The following is a 12,465-nucleotide window of genomic DNA, read 5'->3' as shown; positions in this document are numbered from 1 at the left end:
AGGATGTGAACCAGCCCATCGCGCAAAGGAAAAGCCAAATAAATCCCAGAAACCTGGATGGAGAAATGCACACCTATCCCAAGGACTTGTGCCCGGCAGTATGGGCATAAATCATAACCGCTGACATTGACCTGAAAGCAAGGGAAATTGGCCCAAGAATGCCATTGTCTAGTTTTCCAGCGGGAATCCGTTTCTGAAGGTTGCCGTCCACCCTCAGAGCTGAGAAGCTCAATTAATTGAATAAACTATTTGTTACAAATTATTTGCTGGGCCGTAAAAGCAGCAATACTGAAAAGAAGCCCTTTTAAAAATTTATCTTATTTTTATTTTATTTTATTTTATTTTATTTCATGCGGCTTATGCCTGTAATTCCCTCTTATGTTGATTATTCTCTGACTGGGAGGAGCAGAGCCCCCATTGTACAGCTCCAGCTGCCACACTGGTGGGTTTTCTGCTCACGGTGATGACTTTGCGCCATGCCCCGGCAAAGGGCATCGCAGCCAAGGGACCCACCACCCCCCAAGGGACGGTGCCGAAACAGCCCCGAGGTGCCTCATCCCATCAACCAGCCTCCGGCACAAGCATCCGCTGTCCCGGCGTCTCCACGGGGAAGCGGCAGAGTTTATAACAGCCTCTTTGTGCCAAGAGGAGTTCATGTTTGCTTTGAAGAGCCAGGCAGGCGAAGCCCTGGAGGAGCTTTCCCGGCTTGTTCGGGATCGTCCCTCTGCAAGGCGTTGACATTAAAGCCATGGCCACGCTGCTTTTATAGGGCTGCCTTCAAAGGGGTGCAACAAGGTGCAACCCTCGATTTGCTCCCTGGCCATGGAGGGGTTGAGGCCAGCTGACTTTCAGCACGCACCAGGATGGATGTGCTCCAACCCGGAGACACAGAGCTGGGACTCACGCCCCGTTTGACAGCAGGCGGTGGTGCTCCTTCCCATCCCTGGGAATCGGGGATTCATTGACCCCAGTTAAATCCGTCTGTGAGCTCCCCACCTTGCTTAGGTCTTCATCGCCCTCTTCATTTTCATTTATTTTCTTTTTTCCCTCCATACAGCCACCCTGTATGCCTAGCTTGTAGCACACAGAAGCACAGAATTACTCATCGCTCGCTTTCGTTTCATTTTTAGGTGCCTACAAGAGTTGAACCGTGCGTGTAGCCACCAGACTAGAAAGCATTTCTCCCCGGGTGGCGGAGCAGCCTCCGGAAAAGGAATGAGTCATCTGACGACCGACGGCGGGGATGGGGACGGGCTGTGACGCGAGGCTCGGCTCCTCCAGACCTGGCGCCACACGGGAATGAGACACCTGCGGACTTTTCTGGGCAGGAACAGCTATAAAACGACGGGCAGGATGGACTTTATCTCCGGCAGGGAAAAAAAAACAACCCAGGAGCTCCAGGGCAAGGTGAGGGCAGGGGTGTGGGCTCTGCAGCACTGGGGGCATTGCTCTAGGGCCAGATCCTGCATGCAAAGGGCTTGTGTCCGCTTAGGAGGCAGGGGCATTGGGAAAAAAATACCTTTTCTCATTGCTTGTCCGGCTGGTAGAAGAAAAACGCAGGTTTGTACCGCGTGGCTGAGCAGCGTGACACTGCAGAGGATAAGGTTGCCCCAGGCCTTCTGCAAAGGCGATAAAAAGCATCCTCGGTGGTGCCGCTGCATCCCCGCTGGCTTCAAGACCTCTGTCAATGTAACAGGCACCTGCTCCGCCCGTGCACGTGCATTTTCCATGGAAATGAGCAAGTTTGCAGGTGCTAAGGTTTTAACTCAGACCTGTTGAACGACTTGACTTTCCTATAAAAAAGCACTGCAGAATTGGCAATCGTTGACACGTTCCCGTGGCCCATTTGAGTTTTAGTCTGTCAATGCTACGGGATGGGGAAAAAAAAGTTCGGCTGTTATTCCTTATTCTTTGGGGTAATGATGTTCAACATCACAGAAGTCATCACACTGTAAAGAAGTGTCCTCTCCACCAAATCAACCCAAATTACACACCAAGATAAATGCAGTTTGGTTTCCGCACCATGTGAGGGCCCCTCTGTGGTCATCATCTCTGGAGGAGCTCTGAGTCCTCAGCATCTGGGGAAATGGGTTGTGCCAAATGTAGTGAATAAATGTAAGTATTCTGGCTTCAGTGTTTTCCCTGCATAAATCAGCAAAAATTCTTTGTTTTGCCAGAGCTCTGGCTAAAGTGAGACTTCAGATAAGCAGTTAATAGAACTAAGTTTTCTCCTTCACAGCTCTGACCATTAGGAGTTTTCAATGCTGCTTAATCCACACATTTCCACCAGCTTCTTGTATACCTTCAAGGCTGCTGCTGAGTGAATGGCAGTATTGCCATCTACTGGGCAGCTGCCTCCTTCGCCCAGCCTCTCAGCTGGCCAAATTGCTCTCGGGCAATGCTTGTCCTCCTCCGTGGGACCAGAGACACTGTGTATCTCACTGAGATATCATATTAAAAAAACCCTAAAATGAGTCTTAAATGACCCACTCAGGTCTGGAGGAAGGGTGGGGATGTTGCAGCCAGTCCTACACCTCACCGGAGCACCCTACACCTGGTGGGACCAGCCCCAGGAGATAAGTGTCCTGGTCCTTTTTCTGCTCTCCATAAAGACGTGGGGGAGAACCAGTTTTCCAAAATCTAGTTCGTTCCCTGGTTTGGCTGCATCCTCACCACCCCGCTTTGGAGAAAAGGATGGGAGCATTATATATGAGCATTACAGCACTGTGCCCAGCCGTGTTTTCCCAATACCATTGGATGTTATATTGCTGTGACACCCAGTATCTCCACACACTAAAACCTGCATGAAGCACTGCATTTTCCATGAGCTTCCCGAGGTGTGCTCCTGGGATCGCAGCTTTGCCTGGCAGTGCTGGGGAACAAGTAGCTCTAGCAAGGCTCTTGGATAGTGAGAGGTAAATGAGGCACAAGAGAAGCACATGCACCCTGTCCGCGTGCTGCCAGGCTATCGCCTCCCTCTTATCCTATGCAATAAATCACAGCTGAGCAGCACAAGCTGTTCCTGTCGTCGAAACGTGGAAAGAAACACTCCTCTTGGCACTGGGGACGTGATAATGACCCCGAATTAGAGCTGTACGTCTCCAGCACCTGATTCTCCTGCTCCTGCGGGTGCAGCCTGATGTTTTTCCTCCTGGCTGTCGCAGGAACAGGTCCAGGTCTTGCTCATGCGGAGGAAGAATTTAAAGGAGCAATGTCCAGCCTGGCTTTCGGAGCAGTTTGTGACAAGAGGTTTCAAGCACCCGATGGCCACGGCTGCCCCGTGGAGACCAGGGGCAGTTGCACGGCTGCAGGCAGAAGCAGGGACAGCCCGTCACCACTGTCATGTCAGGGGACGAACATGGGATGGCTGTGGTGTTTTGGGTTGTGGCAAGGCACGTGCATACTCATTAAATTGCTAATGCTGTCCCAGGAGTGCTTTTGGCCCAGGGAGCAGCAACGTCCTCGACAGTTCCCAGCTCTGCTCAACCCAGGCCAGGGATGGGGGCTGATGAGAATTTGGGACCCCGTGTGACGTCCCCAGGTGCCCCCATGGCCCATGCACCGAGCACACAGAGTTAGACCCCCAGCCCAGGCATCAGGCACTGCAAAACCACCAGGCACTGTAATACTTCACTTCTCAGCATCTGAGTAATTTTTGGAAGTGGTTTGAGGGGCTCCCTTTAAAAAATCTCATTTCCCAAAGCCTTTGATCTGTGTCTTTTTAATTGCCTCTAGAACTCAAAGGGCAATGTTTGAGTATAGTCAGGCCAAGATCTCAGCTGCCAGAGTGCTCCTGTTACTTGGCTCCTAAGTGAACTTTTAAGGGACATTACTCCACCACTGAGCCTAACAGATCTAGGCTCCTTCAGGAGAAGTTAAATATTTGAACTTGATATTGGAGCAGAAATCACACATGCTGTCTTAAAAGGAGCAAGAACCATTCAGTAATATTAAAGGGCAGGAAAGCTGAGATTTGGGGGGTTTTAACTTGTCAGAAGAGGAAAATTGCCAAACTACTGAGCACCCAGGAGACACTGCCAAGTGCAGTCCAATAAAGCAGAGAGCTAAAAATACAGCTGGAACTCCACTCCTTTTACAAGCCTTAAAGAAAGCGCGGCTGGTTTCGTTTTCATTTACGCTTGCCGTAATAAGGAAGATTTATCTGTTTGCAAATGGGACCTCTGGATAAGGGCGACAAAAAGCAGCTCCTGTGTGTCATTGCTTATCTGTGTGTCTGCAAGCAAACACGAAGGACAGAGTACAAGGCTGCGTACATGCCATTTTATCATTCTCGGCCCGCAAAACTTTAGCAGGCGGTGATAACCGTATCGGATATTGCTTCGGTTTGCCCATGCCCTCTAGTGGCTTTGGGAGAGAAGAAATGTGCATTCCCAAAAAAGAGAGGATTTTGCAAAAATGCTGCTATGCCCTAGGTGTGTGCAGGCTTTAGGAGAGATGGGACATAGGCAGTTTAGAATGGAAAAGGAGCTAAATTAAAATCCTTCATTCATAAATGCTCATCTCATAGACAGCAAAAGGGGGAGAGGGAAGGTTGTGGGATTCCCCGTGTATTCCTAGAAGATGGTTTTGTAGTTCAGCAAGTGACAAATCTTGCTATATTGTGTACGTACATCTCCCTCTCTTCCTCCTTCCCTCCCTTTACCGACCCTGCTGTGTGTCTAATAGGAACATGGCTCTTATTCGGAAATGTTATACACTGCAGATAGGCTTGCCCAGCTGGCTGCAGTATGGGCCCCTGCATGCCTAACGGCGCAGGGGATTGTTTTACACTGAATTTATTGCTTCCTCACTAGAAAAGCACCCTCCAGAAATGCCCTTTTCTATGCACTTAGTCTTAGAAAACGAATTAAAAAAATAATCATCCTGCACAGAGTGAATTTAAGAATAAGTTAGATGGATCGTGCTTTCTATGGGTTGAGTTTGCCAATACACTTGAGGCAGATGCCCTCTGTATGAGCAGCGCTGTACTAAAGCTGTTTGTTTAGGAATATAATGAGAACACAGTTCTGCAAGCAAAACCTCTGCTGGCTGCTGTTAGAATAGAATAGCATTAGAATAGAATAGAATAGAATAGAATAGAATAGAATAGAATAGAATAGAATAGAATAGAATAGAAGTATTTCAGTTGGAAGGGACCTACAACAATCATCTAGTCCAACTGCCTGACCAATTCAGGGCTGACCAAAAGTTAAAGCACGTTATTAAGGCACTGTCCAAATGCCTCTTAAACACTGACAGGCTTGGGGCATCGACCACCTCTCTAGGAAGCCTGTTCCAGCGTTTGACCACCCTCTCGGTAAAGAAATGCTTCCTAATGTCCACTCTAAACCCCCCCGGCACAGCTCTGAACCATTCGCACGTGTCCTGTCACTGGATAGCAGGGAGAAGAGATCAGCACCTCCCTCTCCATGTCCCCTCCTCAGGAAGCTGTGGAGAGCAACGAGGTCTCCCCTCAGCCTCCTCTTCTCCAAACTAGACAAGCCCAAAGTCCTTAGCTGCTCCTCATAGGACATGCCTTCCAGCCCTTTCACCAGCTTTGTTGCCCTCCTCTGGACACATTCAAGGACCTTCGCATCCTTCCTAAATTGCGGGGCCCAGAACTGCACACAGTACTCCAGGTGAGGCCACACCAATGCTGAATACAGCAGGATAATCACCTCTTTTGACCGGCTGGTTATGTGGTGTTTGATGCACCCCAGGATGCGGTTTGCCCTCTCGGCTGCCAGGGCACACTGCTGACGCATATTGAGCCTGCTGCCAACCAGCACTCCCAGATCCCTTTCCGCAGGGCTGCTCTCCAGCCACTCCTCTCCCAGTTTATACTCGTGCCCAGCAGTGTCACACCATTGCTCTGCTCCCACTGACCTGCAAGCACCGAGCTGACCACCTTCGCCGCTGGTGGGGTTATCCCTAAGGAATCCCTCAGCGAGAAAAACCCATCATGGTTGTTTTCTGCAGGGTGGGTTTGGTGCCAAAATGACAGCTCTGAAGAGCTGTGCTTGCTGCCCACAGCCCAGCCCCAAGTTCAGGACATCGTCATCAGCTTATATTGTCGCTACAGGCTGTGGCATTTGCTGGAGCCTCCTTCCCTGCTGACCGGGTCTGAGCTGGCGCCTAAGGCCAGGCACAGGTCGCTGGTTGAAATCACTGATACTTTATTATACTCTTAGCCAAACGTTGCTATTAATAGCCCAAAGAGGCGTAGAAGGGATGAGAGGAGGGTTAATGAGCAGAGATACTTCGTTCTAGCTCTTCTCATATTCACGCCCCAGTCAATCCTTCTCTAGAACCCCCCGTTATTCATTGCAGTCTGGAAAACAAAAAAGAGGTGAATTCAGTAGAGAGCAAGAATAACACGTGTCTCCATCCCATGTAAGTGCTCTGTAGAAAGGCTTGTTCTCCACTGCGCCAGGGGACTGCTCTAACAACCTGTTCCCACCCAGAAAGGTTTATGGATTGCAGTAGCCTCCCTCTTCCTTGCAGTGATTAAGATACCTCTCCCCACCTTTCTTTCCAGCAGGCCCCACGGTTTACAGCGGCATTTCCACAAAACCATCCCCTGTGCCTGGGAAACGGCTCCTCCTTGTGCCAGACGTTATTTCTGGGAGCAAAGAGCTCATTGCTTATTCCCAAATGTAAAGCTGAGAGTGCATAGTGCGGCACCGCAGGACTTGCAGTTGTAGAGATGCTTTACGTTTGCTGCATTTCCCATTCACCGGCCAGCTAATTCCTTCAGCGGTTTCCCGCAGTAAGGTTTTGTCTCGGTGAATGGTGATGATCATTTTTTGGAGACAGAGCCCAGCTCCCGCCTGGCTTGAATTTTGTCCGTGGTCCTCAGCAGAGCATTTCAGCTCCAAGGCAGCAGCTCCTTCCTTACAATTGTTTGACTATACCAAAAGTAGCACCAAATATCCTGATTTTAGACCTCCCCAGATCTCCCGGTTCAACTCTTAATGGTTTAGTAAATGAAAGACTCCAATTCCTCTGGCACTCCCTTGCCTTCATGGGAGATGCATCAGGTTACCTCGCAAGCACTAAGCAACTTACGCTGTAGATCCAGTCCACGTAGGCTGACACACGTGTGAAGACTGTTGGCTTCTTGTAGGTGTTACAGTAAGGAAGTAGGCCAAAACTGACAATCCCGTGGACTTGCCAGCGATTGTCTTTGTAGCAGCTGAGAGGGCCCCCAGAGTCCTCCTGGATCAGAGGAAGGAGAGGAACATATTAAGCCAAATTATCCGAACAATTTAGGAATGACTGGATAGGATTAAGGAGCACCAGTTAGTTAATCACTGTCCTGAATAGGAAAATAAATGTTTGTGCTGCTTTCTTTGTAAAGGGCTGACTGCCCCGCAGCAGCGTGGCAGCAGAGACCCCCCCAGCACCTCCCAAGATGTTGCAAAGATCAGACCCACTATTTATTATCTCAGTCTACATGCACAAACACACACACACACACATATACACGTACACACCCCAGGAAGGGCTGAAAGCCTGATTTCCCACCACCGTTGCAAACACAGTGACTGTAAGCAACTAGTCCAGTGCACGCTGCGTGACATGCAATCCTTCCCAGCAAGGGGATCCACCTGCGCAGCATCTCTGTTAAAAAATCAGCTACAAGGAACCACGTAGAAGGGAAACGCCGGTCCCCTTGTTCTTCGCAAACAAGTATATTCAAAGGGTCCCGGGAAGTTAAGGTGGTGAAAAAGAAAGCAGCTTGAGTTAAAATATATGAGAAGACAAAGGTTCTTGCTTGGCTCAGATCTCGGTTTGTTACAGGGTTCTGCCATAATTAAACCACACCAAAAATACACTAAATATCTATAGACCTATAATTATGCTATACCTGTAATTGTACTATGTATAATTGTATAACCTGTTTAATTTCTGTATGTTTCTATATTATATTCATATATTTACATAATCAAATATCTTACGTATTTGTTCATTATTTTTTAAAGGCTCTGCGTGGCTGCTTTCGCCAGAAGCCACCTCTGTAGTGAAGGGAATACAGGCAGATGTAACATGTGTCCCCTGCCTCCACACACCAAACCTCCTTGCCTTGATGCTGGGGCCACCTGGAGCCCCTGGGATAAAGGGGACCTCACAGCATCTTCCTTTTCCACCTAACCTGGGCCAGATGGTGGAACTCGGACATAGCCAAAACTTGCAGCAACCTCAGCTGTGCATGTGAGCAGAGTGGCTGGGGAGGAGAAGGGTGACAAGCAGGGCGAAAGCATGGGGGAGCACTGCCTGCTCCAGGGTGCAACAGGACAGAAACATGGGAGGAGCGGTAGGACTTCCCTGAAGCTTCATCCTTTGGATGAGGGCAGAGGGGACTGCCAAATTCCCCAGGATCTGGTCAATGGGACGTGCTGCTGGAAGGAAGGGCAAATCTCCCCTCCAAAATCAGAGGGGAGAGATGCACCCTGAGGATTTGGAGGTTTCCCCTCTGCTGGCTGCTCTGGGGGGAGATGGAGGAACGTGGAGCAGTCTGGTCCAGAAGATACTCAGAAAAAAAGCGGCAAAGGGGCCAGGATTTACAGGAGAGCTACTGCAGGTGGAGAAATGGCAAAAACAGGTCCCCACTGAAGGAACAGCAATGGTTACCAACTGAAGGAACAGCAAGGTCAGACAGGAAGAAAAGAGAAAGAGGGGAGCTTGAAAATCCTCTGATAATAACAGATCTTACACTGCATCCGGACCTCGCGCCATCTCCACCTGCACAGATCATAGTGACTTTTGCTTGAGATCCCCACCAGTCATCCTGGGAGCAGATCTCATGGTCGACCACCGGCAGCATCACCTCCTGCAGTCTGTCCGCACTGCTGCCACCCACTAGCAGAGAAAGGGTGAGATTTTGGTTGAGGAGCTCCAGTGGTTGAGGAAGGAAGCCCGCACCCTGCCTCGGGCAGCCTTCCCTGCACAGTGGTCCCTCTGAAACCAGGAGGGACCCTCAACTCTCCTCCTTCCCCCTTACTTACCACTAACCAGCCCCCATCCGGTAATATAGCAGGGATAGTTATTGGGCAAAATTTCTCCTTCAGGTGGAAGCACTGCTATCTCAACAAATCCATTGGCATAGGCAGGAGAACTGAGGTGCAGCAGGGCAATGTCATAGCTGAAACGGGATACAGGTAAAAGTCTCTTTACTGAAAATCCTCAATTAGTCATAAACCAGATCTGACATCCTCACTCATGTTTCATCGCTTATACAGGTCTCTAGCCTCTGGCATGGAGATAGCCAAGCACCTTGCAAACATCATGAATTAATCCTTACAGCTATCACAGGCGACAGGAAAATATGAGCAATCAAGAGAGAAGAGGCCATGGTACAGACTGATAAAGGGCTAACAGCCCCCAAAAAGCTCCTACTCCTTCGGAGGCACCCAACGGCAGAGTGAATTTGAGTGGACCCTGGGTGGACAGGCGTGCCTCTGAGGGGGGATTTAAGACAGTCCCTCAGCATTTCCTTGTTGGCTTCCCTTCATCAGATGCAAATAGTGGTTTGACTGCTGGCAAGCCCCTGAACCTGCTGTACATCCTGGATCCGTCTGTGAGGCCCATCTTTCCCCCATCTTGGGCAAAACAGGACTGAGGTCACCCACATAGACACCGTGTAACACCTTCAAGAGAGGAGGTCATTTGGGAAATCTCCATTGCATCATTTTCCAGTGCTTCCCACAAATCCAGCCTCACTGGGAACTGGACTGAATATACACATAAACGCTAGCGGGACAGGGTGCTAAGCACCATTCAACCATCTGACGATATTAAAAATAGTTACCCATTGGCAATGTCATTGGGATTCCAGCCATTATGAATGAAGACTCTATCCACACCAATATAGTACTCGGTGCCATCCACCTCCAAGAGATTGTGCTCACCCAGAGCCACTCGGTAGGTTGCTCCTGGTGGCCTGAAAATGAATCACAGAGTAATTAAGGTAAAAAGTACTCCCCACTGCTAGGTTTGCAGTGTAATCCCTGCACCACTGAGACCTTGCCACCAATGTAATCATTTCTAAAGCACCTTCCACCGGAGGATTTTCAATGGACTGTAGCTAAATGGTCTTACGAATTAGGCAAATGCTGCCTGCAGTTTGCTGGCGAAGCAAGTGAAGGTGCAGCATCAGCTAACGCAGTGCTGAGCTCAGTCTTGAACAAGAACATTCATTTTGCATCTCTGCATCTATCTGAAACAGAGTGTGAAGGATCAGCTTGTTACACTTTATTGTGAGTACATTCACTCAAGGCATGAGTAATTAAAGAGGAGTGTTCGCTATTGGTGTCTCGCTGTGTCGTTTAAGGCGGTGCATGTTAGACATGCTGCAGAGCAAATTGTACAACGTGGCCCGTGAGCTACAAAACGTGCCTTTCGTTCAATCTTTCCACCTCTGTGCAGGTTTCTCAGGACGCAAACCCATTCCAAATCCTCACATTCATGCAAATGCACCTCCTCTTATGCAAATCAGCAATCAGCTTGATTTCCACTCCCAGGAAGTCAGCAATTAATGTGTAAAATCAAGGCTAAAGCAAACAGAGTTTTCCAGTGCCCTTGATTAAGTGCGCAGAGAGATGTCCAGCTGTGCAAGGAACGGCACCGTTGGGGAGCTCAGAGGGTGAGAGGGGTCTGGCTCCTGTCTGCGGCAAGAATGAGGAGCAGAACCAGAGTTTTAACGCTTTTTATCCTACTCACATGCTGAGGCAATGGGCTGCAGTCATGACCCATTTGCTGCTGATTAGGGTTCCACCGCAGATGTGAGAGTAGTACCCCGGGGAGACAGCATAGGCAATCTGAAGCGATACCTGGATCAAACGACAGCATATTTTGCACCCAAGCCATGCCGTGCCTCTGCAGAAATGGTGTGTGTGGCTTTGGACAGTGGAAGGTGTCATTTTCTCACTGTTTTTTCAAGTATAAGGCTTTTTTCAAGTATAACACGCCAACATTACCTGCCACTTCCAGCTGTTTGGTTGGGCCTCGTGGCCTCCAATTACTCGCCCCATCAGCACATCCTTCTGAAGAGCATCCCTTAGGGGACTTCCAGAGATTGCCCCTAACCACACAAAAAAACCGAGCGCAGTTTGTCGTGTGGATTCCTAAAGAGCGTCAGCCATCGCGGGTTACTGCCAGCGACAAACCTGTGCTGGGCAGGGCAGCCAGCGAAGCAAGTCTGAAAGATCAAGTGATTGAGACTTGCACATGGTGACACTGTGATCGCTCTCCATCCTGGAAGCTGTCTTTAAAGCCTCCACGGTTGAAAAATGCCATAAACAAGCTTCAGGATGCGAAGCTTTCATATAAATGGAGTTCTGTTTCCTGTAGTCCCTACAACCCCACCTACAACCCCACCATAACCGGTCGTTGTGCACCAACCTAAACCCCCTTTCTTTCGGGGTATAGGTTTCCCCCTCCCTCAGAGCACCACCAGATCTTTCTCATGGAGATCTTGTTCCCGCAACAGAGAAAAACCCTTCCAGCCAGAATAATTGTGTCCACATAAGGTTTTGCCCTAGCACAGTAACTGCAGACAAAAAAATTGATATGCTCTAATCTGCACCACTTAGTCAGAGGTTGAGAGGTTCACCCTTTCCCAGCTCAAATAAATACTTCAATTGCAACTTACCCAGGCAACTAAGAACCACCAGATACCGAAGCATCTTTAATGAAGTGGTAGCATTTTTCCATGAAAAATTCTTTTTATACTAACATATCTGATAAGAAGCTGTGTCTAAATTTGTGATTAATACAATTTATCTATACTCATAACTCATTAAACTGATCAAAAATATTCTCTATGTGGAAAAAAAGGGAGAGCAGTGACCTGTTCAAGGTAGAGCCCAAGGATACACAAACACCTCCACACTGCATAGTTCCCACAGGGCCACGAAGCAGAAAAAAACCTGATAAATTTGGAGAGCTCTCAGATCAAGTCCAAAACAAAACAGTGCAAACCCAGGCTCAAGAAGCCAATACTTCAGACTAGCAACTGTTGATGCACATGTTGTATTCCCGTGTTAGAAATTTGTGAGTCCAGCTGCCTGCTACTCCATGTAACATGAACTGGTCTTTGTCAACTAGATAGTAAGAGCAACAGCAAACAGGGAGAAGCGTAACCGCTGAGGGTGGTTCAACCTTGGTTGCACATGTTAAACTGATGTTGGCTGTACATGCTGATCCTTTCTTAGGATCTTTTTCTGCTCCCTCCTCCCTGCTGAATGAGTTTTCCTCTGACTGCCCCAAAATGCTGGCTCTCAGTGGCAGGAGGGGAGGTAGGGAGCTGGGCTATGGCCAACGGGGAAAAAAGGGAATGGTACAGCTGGCAAAGACATGTGTTATCTCTGAGGAATGGAAAAGGTCTCAGAATCACAGAACAGCTGAGGTTGGAAGGAACCTCCAGAGATCATCTAGTCTAACCCCCTGCTCAAGCGGAGCTCC

At 48.9% G+C, this 12,465-nt stretch overlaps 1 protein-coding gene across 1 annotated transcript; it reads right to left on the bottom strand.

Moving 5' to 3' along the window:
- Window positions 1-6,304: 6,304 nt before the first annotated feature.
- LOC143157302 (elastase-1-like) lies at window positions 6,305-11,255 on the bottom strand. The gene is made up of 7 exons (XM_076332123.1): window positions 11,169-11,255; window positions 10,723-10,832; window positions 9,812-9,943; window positions 9,009-9,145; window positions 8,717-8,862; window positions 7,069-7,218; window positions 6,305-6,331 (listed from the first exon to the last, which is right to left on the bottom strand). The coding sequence occupies exons 1-7, from the start codon at window positions 11,253-11,255 to the stop codon at window positions 6,305-6,307; spliced, it is 789 nt and encodes a 262-aa protein (XP_076188238.1).
- Between the last annotated feature and the right edge of the window lie 1,210 nt (window positions 11,256-12,465).

The sequence above is a fragment of the Aptenodytes patagonicus genome, chromosome 2 (assembly GCF_965638725.1).
Source record: "Aptenodytes patagonicus chromosome 2, bAptPat1.pri.cur, whole genome shotgun sequence".
Taxonomy (NCBI): Eukaryota; Metazoa; Chordata; class Aves; order Sphenisciformes; family Spheniscidae; genus Aptenodytes; species Aptenodytes patagonicus.
The sequence above is the reverse complement of the archived record's forward strand: the minus strand, read 5'-3'. Positions and strand labels throughout refer to the sequence as shown.